The sequence below is a fragment of the Limanda limanda genome, chromosome 8 (assembly GCF_963576545.1).
Source record: "Limanda limanda chromosome 8, fLimLim1.1, whole genome shotgun sequence".
NCBI classification, from domain to species: Eukaryota; Metazoa; Chordata; class Actinopteri; order Pleuronectiformes; family Pleuronectidae; genus Limanda; species Limanda limanda.
The window spans coordinates 8580446-8601694 of NC_083643.1; the positions used below are offsets into that span (position 1 = coordinate 8580446).

Genomic DNA, 21249 nt, shown 5'->3' on the forward strand with positions numbered 1-21249 from the left:
GGGGCAACAGTGCTCCTTCTTGAATATCAAGCTGCTGTGTGAACGAGAGATTGCTCACTGTATGAATAATTCTGCCTTTAATAAAACCCACATACTACAATCGGATGACCTATAGTGGGACTTCAAATGAGAGTTAATCGTGGTAAATGGAAAATTGATGTAATAGAGAACACAGAGCAGTGTATTATGCGATGTTCTTGCTTCGGGCATCAACCCACTTTACTCTTATATAACCGCTCGGTCAGCCTGTCTCGGTTGATCGCCTGTACGTGACTACTGTCCGCTGCTGAAACCCTCCGCTCCACGGTTCATGTGGGACACCAGAGGAGGCCTCGTTGGATCATCTACCTCCTTCTTCCTCCTTCTCTTTTCTCATACACCTCCTCCCTTCTTCCTCCTCCTCCTCCTCCTTGGTGCCCGGGTTCAGCACCGTGGACAGCTCCTCACGCTCCGATGGTCAGACTGAAGTTGGGCACAGAGGAGTCGGCTGCGACCTGAGCGCAGGAGAGACGACGGGTTCCAGTGGTTTCCAGTGGTTTCCAGTGGTTTCCAGTGGTTTCATAAGCCAGGCGACGGATGTGACATTACTGAGTCTCAGGGTCTGTAGAGTCCGAGGCTGAAGCGCGATGAACTCACGGTATAAACCGGTAAGTGCTGCTGCTGCTGCTGCTGCTCAGCTCGTCTCACCTGTTCCTTCACCTCGATCCATACTTTCACTTTGAATCGTGAGGGCTGCGCTGCTCACTTGCACCAGTGCATATACACAGAGCATGCACTGGCTGCAGATTCAGTCTGTGTAAATATGATGTAAGTCACATCAGGTTATATTTACTCAATGAGTCCCTGTGTAATGGCCTAATGCAACACTGAGAGTCATTCTCATTTCTAGAAGCGAGGTATGGAGTGTGAATTATTGGATGTGCTGGTGTCACTGTGGGGAGGGAGGGCTGTTCCATTATGTTTTAACAGCTTTTGGTAAAAGAAGCTTCTTCTTCTTTTTTTTTTACATGAGATGTAAGATGAACAAACCACTAGTGAGACGGAGGCCTACACAATAGATTCACATAGATGCTAAATTAAAATAATATATCATTCATCATCATCATTCCCGTCTTACCCTAAAAAACATCTCTTCTTCTCTACTTCTCACACACACACACACACACACACACATACACACACACACACACACACACATACACACACACACACACACACACACACACACACACACACACACACACACACACACACACACACACACAAACACTTCTAGCCTGAGGAGAGGACCTCACTGGCAAGTCTCCCTCTAAATGGTCCTCAAAGATATAAATAAATACACACAGAGTTGGGTCTCCGTGGCTTATGAGGACATTTCATTGACCTCCATTGTCTTCCTGGAGACTTACTCTAACCTTATCTCTATGGTAACTTAAACCCAAACCCAAACCTCACCTTAAATCAGGATTTACCCCATGGGGACTTCCTGTGTGTTCCCATAGGAAAGACAAGGCCCCATAATGTGACTGTAACAGATTGTGGCCCCCACAATATGATTAATAACCTGGAATACACATCCACACAAACATCTATCCTTATTATGACTCTGCATTGACTTCCAATCCTATTTGGACAGTCTAACCAAACCACCTCATTAACCAAGACCGCGTAAATTAGTTTTAGCGTCATTCAGATCAGGCTTAGGTCCCTGTGGTCCTGTCAGAGTCAGTACGACCTTAAGAGGTATAGTACAAACACACACACACACACACACACACACACACACACACACACACACACACACACACACACACACACACACACAGGTCTGTCTGTATCTGTAATCTGACAAAGTAGTAATGGTTTGCACCACAGGACTATAACCCAGACAGTTATCCCCATGCAGCTGGTGGAAAGAATAACAGCACAGTCAGTGCGTGGTGCAAGTGTGGTTTCTGTGGTTTGTGAACCTCCCACCTGACATCTGGTTAGTCTGTGTTCTGCTCGGACACTTTTAAATTAATTCAGTTGCTTGGGGAAATACCAGTTCAGTTTCCAACTATCCCCTGGATTAAGACTTTCCATGAGATGGTTTATGTTTGATACGAAGTGAGAGGGCTGCTGGTGCTGTGACCTCTGCATCTCGGTTGTTAAAATGATAGACAGAAGGTATATCTTCACTTTGAGCTGCACCCAGTCTGCATGGCGTCCCTTTCCCGTACAGTTCATTGCTTCCCCAATCGCCATTTGACCTTCTGAACATCCCTACAAGCCAAATCTTGTCACAGTTATGTGTTTGCAGACAAAAAACACTGGTGTCTGTTCTGCTGCAGGTCTGCTCACTCTCCATGAGGAACCAGGCTCACACTGGTTTAAGCTTCACTTAGAGCAGCTTTTAAAAACCTATGGCAGCATTCACACAAACAATCCAGCATTTTAAATTACATTCACCGTGTTTTTCATTGGCCTCTGTTTATCTGTGTGTCTACCAAACTTGTTGGTCAGGATGTGGTGTTGGTCAGGAAAGAGCCCAATAAATATTGGTGCAAAATGGATCAGGGAAGCGGATCCAAGGAATCTTTTTCTTGTAAGATTGTGAGATAATCATGTATGTAAATATTTATGAGTGTATTCAATTTGGAGCCGATCCAAGCAGAATTCTGTTTCTAGTCATTTAATCGTGGTTTCATAAAGAGACTCTTGACCTTGGGTTTGTAATGATTTTTCTTCCATTTTATACTTTTATACATTTTTATGTTTTCATTTTAACTTTCACTACCAGGTGTAGAATACAAGAGAATCCCCATGGTGATTGTAAGGAGTAGAATTTGTATGAGAAAGCACTCTGACAGCTTGGTATTGTTTTTTTCCTCTCTCTTGTCGAGGCTTTAGAAAAGAGGTCGTCCTGGTTGCCCTAGGAGACACATTATAATTTGTGAATATGGGCTATACCAATAAAATGTTACCTGTCAACAGTAATGTAAACTGCTCATTTAAACTCATCTCATAACTGTTATGACGTGAAGGTCAACATGGCATGGATTACACTTACAAAAAATCATATTAAAGACTAAGAAAAGGCTATAAATCCGACCTGGTTGATACACGGATTATCCAAATCTGCTCCCGTGTGGGTCTTTGCTGATCCTGAGCACGAGTCCACTGCCTGTGGCTGCAGCCTGATCCCTCCCTGCACAATTCATCCATCCCAGGAAGGCATTAATATTTCATAACATTATTTTTCATGTGTGCAGCCTGGTTATTCACCTTCCATGCATTCGCTCCTTCTTGCTTTATTAGTTATGCAATTCCTGAAAGTGTGCTGTTGCCTCACATGTACCTTTGTATGACGTTTGCACGGCTCTCTCAGGAGCCATAACCCCCATCTTGCTCTCCCTCTCTCTCTCTCTCTCTCTCTCTCTCTCTCTCTCTCTCTCTCGCTCTCGCGCTCGCTCTCGCTCTCGCTCTCGCTCTCGCTCTCGCTCTCGCTCTGTCTTCTCTCTATCTCTCTCTCTCTCCCACTCCCCAACTCTCTCTCTCTCCCCCTTTCTCTCCCTTTCTCCGTCTCCCTCTCTCTCTCTCTCTCTCTCTCTCTCTCTCTCTCTCTCGCTCTCTCTCTCTCTCTCTCTCTCTCTCTCTCTCTCTCTCTCTCTCTTCATCAGTCACTCTTCCCCCCCGACCTCTCCCTCCTACCTTCAGAGGCTCAGTCCTCCAGCTCGCCTGCACACTGTTTCCCCCTCTGCTCTCGTCTTTCAAGGTCGACTTCGAGCTCTCATTTTGCCAAGAGACAGGAATAGCAGGTGCAAAGCAGAATGCCGGCGCTGCTCTGTGTGTAGAGCCGGTGTGAGTGTGTGTGTGTGTGAATGTGCAGATGTGTGTTTGATTGCATTCCAGTGAACCTGTGCAGAGCTGTGTGCGGGTGAAGCAGTTTTAAAGGATGTCTGAGGACTGTGGGCAGAAGGGATGCAGATGTCTCTCACCAGCATGGCTGAGAAAGCTGCTTAGACAGCCAGAGAGGGGAGGAAGCTGCTGCGCTGGACTGTGACTGCCTCTGACCCTCTTCTCCCTCCCCCTCCCTCCCTCTTCTTCTCTTTTCTGCCGGATCCAATATTTGGAAGTAGGATTTGTGAGGGCAGCTGGAAGGAGGTCACTTTGGGAATTACCAGGATCTACTGAAGACGCCGTCAGTCTTCCCTTCGAAAAGACGAAATGCTCTGAGAGCCTCTAGTTTAAATCTCTCTGTCTCTCCTCTCTCTCTGGTCCCCCTTCTCCTTCCCTCCTCCTCCTCCTCTTCTTCCTCCCTTTGCTCCGGCCGGTTCCCTGCAGAGTCCCGGTTCCACCATGTCCTTGGCATTTTGTGGGAACGAGAATAACTCGGTGGCCTACAACGTGGATGGGGGTGTCCTGAACAACGGCTGTTTCCTGGACGCGCTCAACGTGGTGCCACATGTATTCCTCCTCTTCATCACCTTTCCCATCCTCTTTATTGGTGAGTGTCACTTGTGGGGTGAGATCCTCAACCTCTTCACAACTCACACACAAACAGACACACTCACATTTGTCCTCAGATTAGGTGTCAAAACACGGATCTCAGACTTTGAAATGTCCTTCTCGGCTTCTTTTTTTTACTTTTGCATGTGATGAATGAATCATTACACAATATTTTATGTCGAATAATAAATAACACACTATACACTTGGATTTTCACATCATTCCCTGAGTGAGGTAGGGCATTTGGAGACAACATTTGTTTTAGCTGCATGTATGTGTCTCCTGTGATGAATTGTTACTGTACAGAGGCAAACAGATGCCATCGTGCCTGGATTAGGTTACACCTCCTCTGCTCCCCTTCCTGGCTGCTGGCCATTCCATTAGTGTCATCATCAGCGTGTAACAGATGAGTCGCTGTGCACTGGCCGCTGCCGTGGTCGCACACATGCTCTGGCTTCATCATGCGGTCTGTCGTGTCAGTGTGTGTCTGTCTGATAGCACTTCATTCCTCCATGTGCTGCCCCTGTGGTTCCTGTTGTCTCAAGAATATTCAAACTCTCCACATCAAGCACACACCGTTCTCCTTTCTTTAGTTTCAAATTGAACTTTTGTCCTGCAACTTGATTCATCAATATTTCTTTGTGTTTATATTTGGATGATTCTGTAAAAAGATAGTCTGATCTTTTTCAGCGTCCACAGTTATTTCTGTCACTGTATTGCATCATTAGCTTTCAACATTGCGCAACTGAGAACAGTTGTTTAGAGCTTTGAGCTTTGGCTGTGAACTGTAAATCTAGTTTAGTCTTAGATTCTTCTCAAAACAATGTTGACATCCGTAAATGTGTTTTTATGTAATTATTAACACTGCAAATCAAATTCCACTAATGTCTGCTAATGAACAAGGGGAAAGAGGGACGACAAAAAAGACAAAAACGTTGGTAAAGATTTTTTAAATATACAGTTTGGTTACATCCCTAAATGTCACGCCCATCCATTGTTAGAGGATAACTGATGAACTGCAGTGATTCCTCTCAATCAGCTGTTCTGCTTCCACTAACAACTTTGTCACCAAAGAAAAACATCAGGGGTGTGAAAGACACATCCTGTTAAGTGCGCTTCCTATTTATGTATCTAACACTCTGCACTCATCCTGCCCTGATGCAGACATGTGATGCTTTGGAGTGCACACTTGTGAGTGCACCTTGTCACATCGAGGGTAGTGAGGGCAGTGGATACATGCACCACACCCTTATGAAACAGTCTTCAGTAAACCAGCCATCAGAGATAAGGATTATTTTACCTTGGTCTTCTGCTGAATTTATGATTTGTCTGATCGTATTTATGATTATCTGCATCTGCAGCCAAAGAAAAAATCTGTACAGATCCTCATAGTTAAAAAAACAATTACTATAGGTTTTGTTTAACACATTTTATCTGATGGTTTTAGTCTTATCGTACTTGAGCAGATGATGAATTTGTGTGTTTGCATGTGTGATAACGAGAAGGAGGAAGATCAAGGAATCCGTTCAGTGGGTCTGTGATTTTCTGGATTTCGTCAACTCCTTTGATAAATGAACTATCCCGCAGCTACGGGGCCAAGAGCAGAGGAGTCATCATCACACTTTGATCCGCAGAGATATTTTTTCATGACAGCAGCGTCTCACATCAATGATAAAAATTGCACTTAGATGACCAGATTATTGTAATTTCCTTGTCTGCCCTGAGACGGGGTAAAGCTGTGGCCCCAGTAAAGAGCTTAATAATTGGCTGAAGGGTCTCAGGCCAGCAGCCTTGTATCCACTCTCATTTCTTTGTCTGCCAAGCATGAGTCAACGCAGCCGGCAGGAAGCCCTTTTACCCGGCAGGTTCGTGTTCTTAGTTTTCCTGCTTTTATCATCCAGCCTTGCCCTGATAAAGTGTCCACTTGTCATGTTCTGTAGCTCGTGATGTTCAAGGCTGCACAGGGAACAGAAAGCCTTGCATCAAGTCAAATGATTCTTGTCTGGTTCCAGTCTCTGTTTAGGTCGTCTGCATTTCTGCAGGAAATTTCTTCTGTTTCTGTTTGTTTGTCTAAATTCTAGTTTCTTGTCTCCTGTTCCAGGCTGGGGCAGCCAGAGCTCAAAGGTCCACATCCACCACAGCACCTGGCTTCACTTTCCTGGTCACAACCTGCGCTGGCTCCTCACCTTCGTCCTGCTCTTCATCCTCGTCTGTGAGATCGCAGAGGGCATCGTCTCCGATGGGTATGTCTGATTAACTCGTGTAACTTTTTATCCTCATCGTGATTCCAGGTCGGGTGCATGTGGGACTTTCTGAAAATGCTGACAATTGTATCAATAAAAGTTCTCTTTATAACATTTACCGTATTTTGTGTTGGCATATTTACAATGAACTCACAATAAACCAACAGTGAGATAATTGTGGTTTGCACTGTGCACCCCTTGGATCATAGTTGTGGTCCTCGTCCTCGCTGTTTCACACTGTTCATTTTGATTGCATCATTTAATTGAGGTACGCCTTCAAATTGCAAGCTATAGTTATCATTTGTTTGTGATGTAGAGCGCAGTTGAGTAAGTGTTTATGTGACATATCAATTTTTCATATCAGAAATGTAGCAACACATAATTTTCTGTTTCAGTGGTTTCTAAAGTCACTGACACAGATGTTAATTATAGCTTCTTAGCATCTGTGTCAGCTGCAGCTTCATTTTGACACCAAAAAGCATCGACACCCACACAAGCGCTAACCATTTAGCACGCGCTCTAATTAAACTCTGACGTAAGCACAAGTTAACAAACAAACAAAGCTGGGCCAGGTTTGCCGTCCTGTGTTTGTAAAAATATGTTGCATTTATTTCGTACGTGCTCTTGGGTTTATTATTTTTGTTTTTTCACTGAGTCAGGTTGAATCCAAGTCTGCCCTCTCCGTCTCTAAATCTCCTTATTATTTGTTTTCCTCTGCCGGGGTCTAGTGCATCCCCTCAGGATTACTGTTTATCAGCATTATTGCAGACTGTGGGTGGGTAACCAAATTTGTGTGATTGCCACTGAAGTGAATGGAGGAGCTCTCCATCTGTTCGCCACTTCACTGATCTCTTTGCACTGAATTCAGCGCCGTGCTGAAAATCCCTGGATGGTTGTTTACGACTGTCATATTAACGTGAACGTGTGTGTTTGTGCACCTGAGAAAATATGGCAAAAGTGATGAGGTGCATCACACGTGCTCCAACCGAATATTTTGAATTATCGAGGGGCAGATACGTTGGTTTGTGAGTCCAACATTTCCCAGCCTGATGTCCCTGGTAGCCTCCTGGATATAAATGTGTTTCATTTTCTGCTCTAATCCCTTTTTCTCCTCTATCTGACGTTTACTTGCAGATTCAGCCAATCTCTCCACCTCCACCTGTACATGCCTGCAGCTCTGGCCTTCATGGCCGGCATCACCTCGATTGTCTACTATCACAACATCGAGACCTCCAACTTTCCAAAACTACTATTAGGTACCGTATTTTATTTATTGTTTATTAATCATCTACATGTTTTATTTGTATTAACTGAGCAGAATCGTGTCCCTTCAGTGTTGTTGTTTGTGCTGCTCTGCTGTAAACACCCACAGTTTGATGAGGTCAAGTGAAAACGTCACTGAATAATGATCAGGGCTTGTTAATCCAGGATTAACTAAACAGTCTAATGGAGAACTGACCTTTTGTCAACAGCCACGGATCCATAATTGAACAAGCATTTCGGGATGATGTAATTATTATTCACAGCGCCAGGTCCAGTGCAACCATTTGCAGATGTACGGTTCATTACCTTCAGGTTACAAAATAAATGAGTGCAATGTCATTTGTGTAACTGTACTGCACTGGGTTAATGTTAATTGTCTCTTTTCATTAACAAAATTAGATTTACTTGATTCTTGGCGATAATGGTTCGGAATAGTTCTTGCTCGCAATTATATTCATTACATTTCAGTCTGGCCTGTGAGAGTTTATACAATAGAACAAAATATCCCTGTGGCAATGATGCAAGACAGGATTTCTTAAATAAATACAGGAGCTGTGCAATCCTCAGCTCATCCTTTTATGGTAAAATGCATCAATATTCACACTATTCTCCTTCGTGCATCTATCACATGACACACATGTCTGTTCTTGTAATGAAGTCTCTGTTGCTGCTCTGTGACTGTTCACAAAGTGCTACTTTCGTCACACATCATTGCCTCTTCTGTGTTCGGCTCTGAACGCTACTCGCCTCTCGCATCACACTTGTCGCCTTAAGGTCTCCATGTCACAGTCGGCCTCCCGAGGAGAAGTGACTGAGCGATGCTGGGTTCATCGTCGCATGAACAGGAATTATTCTTCTAAATGGAAAAGCCATTTTATCTGCTGATACCATTGTCACTTTTATAAATGTTCATCATTACGAACTAGTAACTGAGTCTGCAGCAGAATGGGAGATAATGATCTTGTTTCCCTAGAGGGTAATTATTCCCCAACAACACTCATCTTTTATCATTATTCACTCCAGTCAGCCTGCAGGAAGGATATAATGTGAACCTTTGTGGAGGGAAGACGATGGATTTTTATGCCATTGACTGGTTAAAGGTGTTGACCTGGACAGCTGACGATGATGATGATGACACACATGTTGTTGACATCTGAAGAGAGGAACAGGGTGAAAAGGAGAAAGTGAATCTGATCTGATACAGCTCATATCTAATAAGTCTGTAACGATTCACTTCACTCTCACACAAGAGATGGTTAACTGAAGGTTATGCAGAAACTAGAAGTTTCACCTCTGACTGATGGCTGTGGTGACAAAATATGCTTGAAGCTTGATGAAGACAAAGATTAAATTAATTTTCATTTTTATTTAACTTAAGAAAAATACACATACAGTATTTTGTTATATCGCCACTCATGTTCATTCATATGTATGAATTCTAAGATGATATCAGTGCAGATTCAATTATACAAAATAATGAAATATGTAATCGAATTAAATGAAAAATGTGCATAATCCAAATAAGAGACATAATATAAAGCTATATCTTAGAATGTGACCAGAGCATTCATTTCTCATTTGTATTTTCTCCTTTGTCTTCAGTATCCTGGGAAATCTCTTTTGTTTCCCATTGCTCTTTTTTTCACACTTGCTAACTTATTAGAATTAGCGAGGAGTGACATGACAGTTTGCAAATAATATAAAGTTGTGGGAGTTTTCCGCTTCTGACGCATCTTATCTAGTTCGATCATGTAGCAGCATTTTGGAGATAAGAACCCTCATTTCCCTCATAACATAGAAAGTAATTATTTTTTGCTGTGTTGAGGTAGTAAGAGAGGAGTAGTTGTTTGGCTTTGGTTAAAATTCATGACATTTAAAATTAAGCTGTAATATCATTTACGTAGGCTTGTCCGGTGGATTGCTATACGCCTCTCTGATCCTTTTCTTCCCTCCTCAGCCCTCCTGATCTACTGGGTTCTGGCCTTCATCATGAAGACCATCAAGTTTGCCAAATACACTGAGCATGGCATCGGCCCCAGGCAGCTACGCTACTGCATCACCAGTCTGCTGATGCTGCTTTATGGACTACTACTGTCTGTGGAGATCAATGTCATCCTGGGCAGGGTGAGTGTTTAATTATATTTTGGCAGGAATTTTCTTATGAACCAAAGTGAAATGTTGATCTGATGATGCTGTTAGGTGAGATGTTACGAATGGCACATGACTGTCTGCAAGAAATGTCAGAGTCATCAATTCAAACCAATGTCACAAGTAAAAATGGCAGATTTATGAAAAATGTAGAGCCTCTAGCTGCCGTGTAGCTTCTACGTGGTTCAAGGGTGTCGCACAAAACATCGACTGACATGTGGCAAATTATAACTTTATAGAAATCGGGTCTGAAAGTAGAGAAAAACCTTGATCCTTGATCCTTTCTTATCGTGTTTCAATTGTATTTCACTGGGGACAAAATGATTATCGTCATGTCATAGTCGAACACTCTTTTCATCTTTTTCCATGAACATTTCAGAGTGGTTTTGTCTAAGTTTTCAGCGACCTGAGTGAACAGCAAAGCAAAGTGATTCGTATGTAACAGTACATTTTATGTAGGAGCTATCATAGAAAATTATAGGATCTCATCTGTTCTTGTATTGCTTTTATATTAATCATTATTTTGTCTCTTTTTCAACTATTCACTCCAACTGTTAAGTCTTATATAACTAATTAACTAGCAATAAAACACACATTTGAAAGATTCTTTTTCAATTTTAATTGTAAAAACTCCTCTTCGATGGTTTTAAAAGAACGAAGAGAGAATCCGATTTGTTAAGCTTTGCCAAGACTCAGGGTTTTCTATTGTGATACCAGACAACCTGTAATTACTGTGAATTAGAGACAGTTTAGCTTTGAAAAGTTTTAATGAAACCCACAAGTCAAAGTGTATTCAGCCTTCGTATCCATTATGTTGCTGCCCTTGCATACAAAACTAAGAAAATCTATAACTCGTGACGGATGAGTAAATGTCTCAGCCGCGAGTTTCTGAATTCACTCTTGGTTTTCAGGTCACTGAGGAAGACACAGTGGGTTAATTGGAAAATCAAACCTGTCCTCCTCTGCTTTTCATTCCCATCACAGCGCTACATGTGTTTTGCCGACCCCATGGAGGTGAAGCCCCCCGAGGACCTTCAGGACTTGGGCGTTCGATTCCTCCAGCCCTTCGTTAACCTGCTGTCCAAAGCCACCTACTGGTGGATGAACACTTTCATCACCTCCGCCCATAGACGACCCATTGACCTCAAGGTCATCGGCAAACTCCCCATCGCCATGAGAGCGCTCACAAACTATATAAAGCTACGCACGGCCTTCGAAGACCAGAAGGTTAGTGCACTGCCTGAGCGGTCATATTTAATATGGGATTGCTGTATAGTATAGAAAAATACTCACATAAAACATTAATTGAAGCAACGTGAGGTGTTATGAGTAAATATTACATGAAGTCGCTGTGCTGCTTTCCACCACGTGCACTGGCAAAGAAGCCTCTTGGCTCCTGCCTGTAATAACAGAAATGTGTGGATTTTTTCCAGATCATGTAGGAAAGCCTAAAGTGTAAATTCTCATTTCACTGCAATTCCATGGGAGAAAAGTCAGCAGCGTCACTTTCTGCTTTGCGTCACTGAATCAATAGTTGTGAACATAGCAACGCAAAGTTATAGAGGAAATCTGCAAAAAAATGGAGCAATGATAACCAGATGTTTCTTCCATTGAGTCTCAGTCAGAAGCAAAATATTGAACAGTTTTGTCCACAAACACCAAACAAAATGCAAGTTGAGGGTCTTTATATTATTTATAACAAACTACTGTCTTTTTCTAAATGTAATGATTATCATCAATGGATCACGTTTAATTTGATCAGAGACACAAATAAGGTTTATACTTTTTTAAGTAAGTGTGCAGCTTGTTTTTTTCATACAGCTGTTGACCTCTGTCCTGTGAAGACGCGTCTCTGGCTGGACTGGAACAGTATCAGACGTCACAGAGATGATTTGTCAAAATACAGTGTAAACACCGAAATGTCACACTGCTCGTAATAATATAAACACGTAAGCAAGCTCAGGCTCTGTCGTAGTACATACAGAAATAGAATTGCATTAAGTGAGCGTGTATTACTCCACATGAAACCATTTCAATTGAATAAAGCAAATTTTGTTTTGAACACACTCATGAATATCAGTCCCCTAAACATGTCTGATTATTGTTCTTAATCAAGATCCTGAAATTATTCTCTGACAAAATCTACGAAAGTTATGAATAACTCCCCATTTTGCAAAATTACAGAAAAGAAAAAATGTATTCCTGGATCTGCCCCCAGATCCAGATTCAGACCTAAATCTATTGGGTTCTTCCCTGGTACTACTTGTATGTGTAGTTTTTGCAGACAAACAGCCGGAGTGAATGGCACATAACTCTGATATGAGGCAAGAAACTGAGTTCTGAATGGCCTCTCAAAGGTGCCGCCCATAGATGCAATGTATGAATGTGTGTGTGAATGTGTGTGTGAACGTGTGTGTGAATGGGTGTAAAACTGTACTGTAAAGTTCTTTGAGTGCTCATCAACAATAGAGAAGCTTCTATATAAATACAGAAGATTTACCATTTTTGCATAATCCTGCAGACAATTTGACTAACACCCTAACCAACACAACCTCTGTTGTTGATCACATCAATGAACATGGTTCAGAGACTGAAGTTGCTCAGACTTCTGTTTCGCTGGTGTTGGACGTGTTCCAGTTCCCATTTCTCTTGTCTAAAGATGAGATTTCATTATAGATACTTTAAACCATGTCCCTGGAAAGTTGAAGGTGTAAAATGAAATAGAAATGTTCCATTTATCAAGATAATGTCAACCTGTGTGGTGGAGAAATGAATTGGCTGATGAAATGGAGTTTTGGTCCCTTACACTTTAATATCACCGCTGTCACCCTGAGGTTTTCGTCAAAGCTGAGGATATTTCCTCGTTATGCTTCCTCCTCGTGAGCACGTGTCAGGGGTCCGAGGTGAAGGGCCTCCTCTGCAGGGTCGCCGTTTTCCAGTGTTTGGAAGGTCACGCAGAGTCGTCATTGCTGCGTGTGCGTCCGGTATGAACGCAAACTCCACTTCCTTCCGGCAAGAGCGAAGGGATGAGAGAGATGGAGAGATCCCAGTGGAGAGGTGGGGGTGGGCTACTTAGAAGAAGGCCCGGAGGCGCTAGGTCAATCCCATTCTACTGTGAACGAGGCGACATCCCGACCCCTGCGGGGGAGAAAGCACTGCACTTCATGGGAAGCTAGTCTCACTCCGTGTGTGTGAGAATGAAACATGAAACATCTCCCTGTTGGTTGAACCAACTGTTAGGTAGAAATCAAGGACACGTGTTTCTGTATATTTATTTATATGTGTGTGATGTGCACCTTTTGTTTTTGGAGGCTGAGGTTCTTCACACACTCCAATAGACAGGGATGCATTATAATGGTCACGTCTGTTCTCACAGTTCTGAGATCACACACACCCACAATGCAGTGTTCTGTGAGTGTTTACTGCACCGTGACAGTCCAGATGTTTTCCTCTGGTCATTGCTAATGGACTCACTGAACCGAGCTGTTGTGCTGTTCGAGAAGTCGTTGTGTTTTATCAATGAATATAAATCGCCGTCTGCGGCTCCTCCGGTCTGTCCTGGAAATCTATTTAACTCTCAAAGTGATTTTTAACGTCTTAACATCCTCCGACACCTCTCAGCGTTCTCCCCTCTCACTGTCATGGCTCTCCAGCCTCATTAGTTACAGAGCAGTTACACCTGACTGACTGTAGCTTCCCTGTGAAACTCATCATTACTCACCACATCCAACAATGCAGCAGCAGCAGCAGCAGTGGAGAGGATGGAAAGAGCTTGACCTCCTTTTGCTGGTTTCTGTTGCAGTGGTGGACAGAGTCTGAAGTTAATGGTGTCGATTCAGCTTTTATGTTCAACCGATTATCTCCTCTTGCTCTGTTAGCAGCCTTGCTTTGTCCAGCCCAGTTTCTTCCTTTTTCCTTTGTTGTACTGCCAGTTTTTTTCCGCAGAGAAATAACTGCAGCGTTCAGTGTTATGACTCATCTTCCCGTGGAAGAAACCATCCAATTTACTTTTATCCTCCACAGGAGCTGTCTTCATTTCACTTATGGAACAGCGTGAATTTTTGAATTTATATTTTAAAGTAGACAACATTGTTATTCAGTCTCTACGGATAAGCTGAATTCTGTAAATTACATTTAGCTGCTCACCTCTGCTCAGCGTATTCACTCTGCTGATATTTCCTTCTGTCTCTGCTCCTCCTGTTTTTCACTCTTCCCCCAGCGGCCTCATGGTACAGCACCTCAGGGACCAAAGTCAATCTGGCGAGCCTTGAGAAAAGCCTTCGGCAGACCTGTCATCCTCAGCATCACATTCCGTTTCATGGCCGACCTGCTGGGCTTCGCCGGTCCGCTCTGCATCTCCGGCATCGTCCACCACATCAGCAAGGACAACCGCACCATTCAGCAGCCGGTGAGGGAGTCAACCACTTTGCACAGCTATAGCAGAACACTCAAGGACAAGGCTGACTCATGTGTTATTGTTTTTTGAAAAAATATTTTCAGCAACTGTTTTTTGAATCTTTTGCTGAAAGAAACACAATAAAAAAGCCTCAGCGGACAAACGTTGTCACATGGCTTCATCCTGACTCTCATCTGTCGCACCTGATCAGTTTATAATGCCCTTTCTCTTCTGTACGTCGGCCCTGAGGGTGAACTAATTTAAGCCTGGTAAAATATTCATGAGTCTTATTGAGGAGCTGTCTCAGTTTCTTAGATTCCTCACAGGACACAGTCCAGCATCAGGCAATCACCCAGGCATTTCATCTGTGAGAATAACTGTGAGACTTTTTTTTTGAAAGTCACATTCATTTCAGGCAGATACAAAAGACTCCACCGTACTTCAAAATGATTGTTCTCGAGATTGTTTCAGATATGAGTGAATACTGAAAATAGGCCTTTTTTGTAAAATAGCAGTAAACAAGTCTGTGGCAGGATGATTCTTCGTTCACAGAGAGTCAGAAATATAAGGTTGGATTAGGATGAAGTGAGGTACCTGCTGCAGAATGAATTCATCTCTGAGGGAGATAGTGCGTCCGTCACCGCAGCTGATCCACATTCTTCTTTGGTTTCAGCCTCACACTCTGGTATCATGTAAATTAAAATTAATGCAGGAGCCAATAACAGTTGAGAATTATTCATTGACAGAAGTCGATCGCAGTCATGCCGTGACCTTACCGAGGCTCCTCGCTGACTAACTGTGATAAACCCGTCGATATATCTCCCTCTGTCTCCCTCTCCCTCTCTGTGTGTGCTTCCAGACAAAGTTGCTCGGTATCTATTTCATTTCGTCCAAGGAGTTTCTGGAGAATGCCTACGTGCTGGCTGTGCTGCTCTTCTTCGCTCTGCTCCTGCAGAGGACCTTCCTCCAGGCCTCCTACTACGTGGCGATTGAAACAGGCATCAACCTACGTGGGGCCATACAGGTGCGATTTGAGGCCAATTCTCCACTTCTAGCCACGAGTTTATAAGTTTATTGTGGTTCTATGTGTTCACATGAATCACAATGTGGCTGTTCTCTCCCCAGACAAAAATCTACAACAAGATCATGCGTCTGTGTACGTCCAACATGTCTATGGGCGAGCTAACCGTTGCTCAGATCTGCAACCTGGTTGCCATAGACACCAACCAGCTTATGTGGTTCTTCTTCCTCTGTCCTAACCTGTGGGCCATGCCAGTACAGGTAGGAAACATGTCTGAGACAATAAGTCAGAGAGATAGTGAGTTAACACAGAGGTTCACCTGAATTGTCCTAATACCTACATCTGTGTTTGGATCTATGCTTTGGTTTGAAACCGCAAACAAATATCCGTCCGCCAAGGCCCAACAATCCCCTTAAATTCAATCCTGCTGCCTGTTATTACACACACGCATATACACCAGTCTTCTAAATTGGCCTTTTTTTCATCAAGATCCATGAATGATTTCCTCGGAAATTCGTGAAAATGTTTAAAAATCCTGAATTAACAACAGTATTAAACAAAATCTTGGAGCCGCCCCCTGATCTGGATCCACGCCAAAATGTAATGACGTCACGTCCCATCGGATGCTTCCACCAAGTTACGTGGAAATCGGTTAAGTAGTTTTTGCGTAATCGAGCCGACAAACAAACAAACTGGGGTGAAAATGTAAACACTGGGTAAATCACCAGTATTTCTGTTTAAACCAAATTAAACAGTGACCCCGGAATAAAGGATCGGCACGGTTCTCTCAGTGGAGGATTTGCTGATTGTCTCTGTAATGGTTATAGGTCCGATTCACAGTTTTCATTCTGCTACAGTTCATTATGTTGTTTTACTTTGTGTTATGAACAGGGTTCCTCCTCTGCCATTTTGCAGCTCCTCTGTTATTGGATTGCTTTTTTATTGCATCATTTCCTGTCGCAGTGTTTTCTTCTCATTGAGGTTGTGTTTGTCTTTTCCCATTAGACTCATAGTAAAGAGGGCAAAGCTTTCCTCATGCTAAAGTGGGACATAAATAATCCTATACAGAGATGTACGGGCAGGAAACAGTGTCAGCTGGAACAGCTCCTGTGGGATTTAGATTAGATTTACTGCAAATGTGTGCAGTCGATTGTCAACATGTGACCTTTGTGTGTTGAAGTGTCCTGTAAATGGTTCATTTAATTCATGAGATCCACAGCAATTAGTTTCCCATGCATATTTAGTATGATGGGAAATCTGCTGGTATAAACATTTCGGTGTGTGACTCAACATACGACTTTCAAGAACAGATCATTCCAGCAAAATTAAACACAAGCATGATGAAATACAACCTACATGATGGTTTAACACAAAGTTGAACAAACAATACATATGCAAGCAGATTTAAATGTGAGTTGACAGCATTTTGTTCATATTTCAGTTCTCCTGCGCAAACTATTATCTTCATGCCAATCTTTGCTTTGTTGTATTTTTTTCATGGTAGAGTTTCTGCAGACAGTTTTAATGCATAAACACCTCAGGCAGTTCTTCAGCATTTCGATGATACAACACAACGTTGTGTCAGGCTACAGAAAAACAATCGTCAAAAAGTATTTGAAAAAGCCGAAAGATAGGGAAAGCATTGAAACAAAGTCTCAGCAATTGAGTCTGTTATTTATGGATAAAGAAAACAGAGGAAACAGCAAGTCATATACCGGCTGCGTTAGATCCTTCAGGCTGTAATCGCCTGCTGGCTCCACTGAGGTCGGAGCCGTATTAGTTTTCTCTGTCTGTCTGACAGAGTGACAGAAGCTGTGTGGGATCTGGTGGCGCCGCAACTTGAGTCAAACCTTAGGAGACAGCTGTTCTGTAAAAAGGTGCCACTTTTAATATAGGTATTACAAAGGCAAGTAACTCTTATCCTGCTGTTGCTTCGCCCGTCACCCACCTCTTCTCCAGTGGTACTTATTATCCGGTGAAAGGTGAAGGAGGAGGTGGGAAATGTCACATCCATCTCCATCTGCTTCTGAGTGTCCTGTGGATTTCTGAAGCCGGCATGTGTTTAGTGTGTTGCCAAAGATGGTCTGTGGCTGGAAATGGGCCAAGGAGGGCTGTAAACACGACTCATGCCAGCAATGAACTGGTGACGAGAGAGATAATTACAGTATGTACAGGATGCTGAATGACCCGAGCAGTGGTGGATGAAGAGAGCTTCATTTTCATAAATATTTCAGCTTGATCATTAAAGAGATTAAAGAGTTGTGTCTCTGAAACCCCAGAAGGGTGAAGAAATATGCCGCTTTGTTTGTAAGCGTGTGCGTATGAATCTCAGTTTAAATGTCTTATTAATAATAATGTCTACTTTTCATTCATAGTAGATTTCAGTGTTTGGAGATGTGTGTTACATAATTACCATTTCCTGGCGTGTAGGCTGTTGTCCTTATAAAGCTCAAGGTCACTGCTTCTCACTAAATGATGCACTGTGTTAATGCGTTTTTGTATCCTGTTTTTCTCTTCACAATATATGAATGCGAGTAAGTATTATATATTATAAGAGTATGAATATCTTTCCTTTCTTTCCATCTGTCTATCCTCCGCCCTCAGATTATTGTGGGAGTGATCCTGCTCTACTACCTCTTGGGAATCAGTGCCTTGATTGGAGCGACCGTCATCGCTGTGTTAGCTCCTGTTCAATACTTTGTGGCCACGAAGCTGTCCCTGACACAAAAGAGCACCCTGGTGTGTATTGAGACTCACAATGTTGGTTACACAACTATCTGAATGACATATGTATAGATTGACAATAACCTTTTTTCAAGACGTGCATGGTCCCTAGAAGATAAAGCCACAATCACCCCTTAACTTTTACTCCTTGGATGGGAAACTGCAATCTTTGTAAGATAAACCCATCAATGTCTCTTATCAAATCAAATCAAATCAAAGTTTGTTGTTATTGTCTCATATGACGGCTGGAACTGCTTCTCTTTACTGAGGTGTCTAATTTCACATGGTAGTGATGGTGATGTTTGTGCAGCAGGTTTAAGCCAAAATAACTTGTTGTTAATTCTGAAGTAGCATCAGACCCTGAAAACAATAGAAAGACAAGTACACAATCGAACACCCACGTCACATAGGTGAAAGTCAAATGTCAATCACACAAAACGAGCTCCTCAAGCCTTTTGTTCAGTTGCTACAAAGCTGCTATTCATTCAAGGTTGTTTTCCTCCCGATGGTCCGTCGGCCGTGACCTTTTAAATCCCTCCACATCCTCAGTGTGTAAAATCAAGGTCTCCCCTCTCTGCTTTCAGGAATACTCGAGTCAGCGACTGAAGAAGACCAACGAGCTGCTGCGGGGCATCAAGCTGCTGAAGCTGTACGCCTGGGAGCACATCTTCAGCGACAGTGTGGAGGAGACCAGGGGCAAGGAGCTCACCAGCCTGCGGGCATTCGCTCTTTACACATCCATATCAAGTGAGGCCCTTTGTTTCCTCTGCACACACTTTCAACTCTGACACTGACGACATTTGAAATAAATGAAATGGGGGGGCGGGGAATATATTTCTCCCTTAGGCAAACACAGGTACAAGAATTAAGCTTTAAAGTCACCGCTGTGTCCACAACTTATGTATTTCTATTATAATTCTTATTCGCATTCAAGTGAGCCTTTTTTTTTTTTTAACATATAACTCTAAAGAAACTGGGTGTAAGGATAACTGATGTTTGACCAGTAGGGATTATTACACTTCCATTCACTTCCCATTTACAGACAACTATAGGAGTGTTTGCTTTCCTCTTTATCTCCCTCCGCTCACTGGCTGCAGTCCACATGGCTCCGGTCCTGTAATAGACCCTTGACAGTTTTACAAGGAGCTGAACAGAAACTAATATGGGTTTACCCTCCACACAGTGCCAACACTACTCGACTGCATTAACCACTTTGTGTTTTATCATGAAAAACGTGCATTGTTCAGATAATACAAGCAAATGTCCACACAATGCTCCAGCGCAGGGTGTTCGTAATGACCTTGGATGCATTTGCTGACAGTAAGACTGTAAAAGACTCATCAGCAGTTTTTCAATCGACAAATCGATGCATAAGTCAGGCTCTAAAAACACGTAGAAATAGTATTTCTCTAAATAACAGTTTTTATTTCACAGAGTGTGATGTTTTACTATGAGTCAGTGATTCATATCCTCCTGTCTTTCTTTTCTGCTTTCAGTTTTCATGACTGCAGCTATCCCCATTGTAGCTGTATTGACGGTGAGTTCCACTTCCTATAGTGTCATTAATTCCAAATGTCCCAATGTTTTGTCTCGTTAGAGCCAACAACTCCTTTTGACTCTCTGCCGGTGTGAAGGACAGAGCCAAGACACTGCCAGACAGTGTTGCCAGTAAGATGTCCTGTGACATTTCACAGTGTCACACAGGAAGATCTCTGACAGCACCACACTCAATCCCGTCTGTATTTATAGAAGCCCTTCTTTGTAGTTGGTCTGAGCGGTGACACATTATCAAAGTCAGACAGATACTAGCGGACAGGGACGACTCGGGAGGACAAATGTAGACAAAATGTTTCTCTTGGGATCTGATTTGATCTGAGAGCTCCAGTTCGACTGTTCTGTTCGTCTGTGACTGTTGTTTTTACCTTGAACCGGCCATGGCTGACTGTCAGCTCAGCAAAACCTAAGAGCTCCGAGGCTTAAGTGTCTGACTCCGTGCTGTTGAGACTAACCTCTGCTGTTCTGTTCTCTGTCTCATCCCTCAGACGTTTGTGGTTCACGTTCACATCTCCGAGGACGCGGATCTGTCTCCAGCTGTGGCCTTTGCCTCCTTGTCCCTCTTCCACATCCTGGTCACCCCCCTCTTCCTGCTCTCCAGCGTGGTGCGCTCCACCGTCAAGGCTCTTGTTAGGTGAGAAAATAAACAACACCTGGATAACCCAATGTCAAATCTGATCGTCTTCAGATAATCTTCATGCAGACGTTATCAATATTTATTTGAAATGTCCGAAAAAAGTTGAGCGAAAGGAGATTTGAGCTGAAACAGCAGAACCACCACTGAGAACGAGCAGAGGAGAAGAGCGATGTGATTAAATGGAGCACGTGACCTTTTTCTGCAGTAGATGGATCAGCTGGTTCCATGGATCAACCTTTGTTCATGTAACAAGTTGCTTAATGTCCCAGATGCTTTAGTTCTGTGCTCTCTGACACTGATTGCATCTATTTATCTCAGCAATTAGCTTCACAAATTCGTCAGTGGAGAAATCAGGCTTGCAGCCACAGATTTCTCTGCCTCAGCTGCTTATTCTGCAGAACCGGGCGGCTGTGGCTGAGGGGTAGAGTGGTCGTCCTCCTACCTGAAGGTCGGCAGTTCGATCTCCAGTGCGATGCAATGCTTCCAAATCTGCATGCATAAGTGTCTTTGGGCAAAATGCTGAACCCAGAGTTGCCCTTCATAGAACAACAAAGTGTTGCTAATAGATGCACTGTGTGAATGGGTGAATGTAAAACTGAACCGAAAAGAGCTTTGAGTGGTCATCTAAACTAGAAAAGTGCTATGTAAATACAGAACCATTTACCATTTACAACCGTAGAATTATCTGCTCTAGTCATCCTCTCTCCGGCCGTACTACTTTGTTATTTTCATAGATCTATGCAGGTAGGCTGAAAATTATTAACCGGTCTTT

At 43.0% G+C, this 21249-nt stretch overlaps 1 protein-coding gene across 1 annotated transcript in view; it reads left to right on the forward strand.

Moving 5' to 3' along the window:
• The first annotated feature begins 4341 nt into the window (after nucleotides 1–4341).
• Nucleotides 4342–21249, forward strand: part of abcc8 (ATP-binding cassette, sub-family C (CFTR/MRP), member 8) — a 42521-nt gene continuing 25613 nt past the window's right edge. Inside the window, 12 exon segments of the mRNA XM_061076685.1 lie at nucleotides 4342–4489; nucleotides 6593–6734; nucleotides 7869–7990; nucleotides 9955–10121; nucleotides 11130–11372; nucleotides 14365–14553; nucleotides 15401–15565; nucleotides 15667–15822; nucleotides 18167–18301; nucleotides 18871–19033; nucleotides 19783–19823; nucleotides 20329–20474. Coding sequence (XP_060932668.1) covers nucleotides 4342–4489; nucleotides 6593–6734; nucleotides 7869–7990; nucleotides 9955–10121; nucleotides 11130–11372; nucleotides 14365–14553; nucleotides 15401–15565; nucleotides 15667–15822; nucleotides 18167–18301; nucleotides 18871–19033; nucleotides 19783–19823; nucleotides 20329–20474 — 1817 coding nt within the window.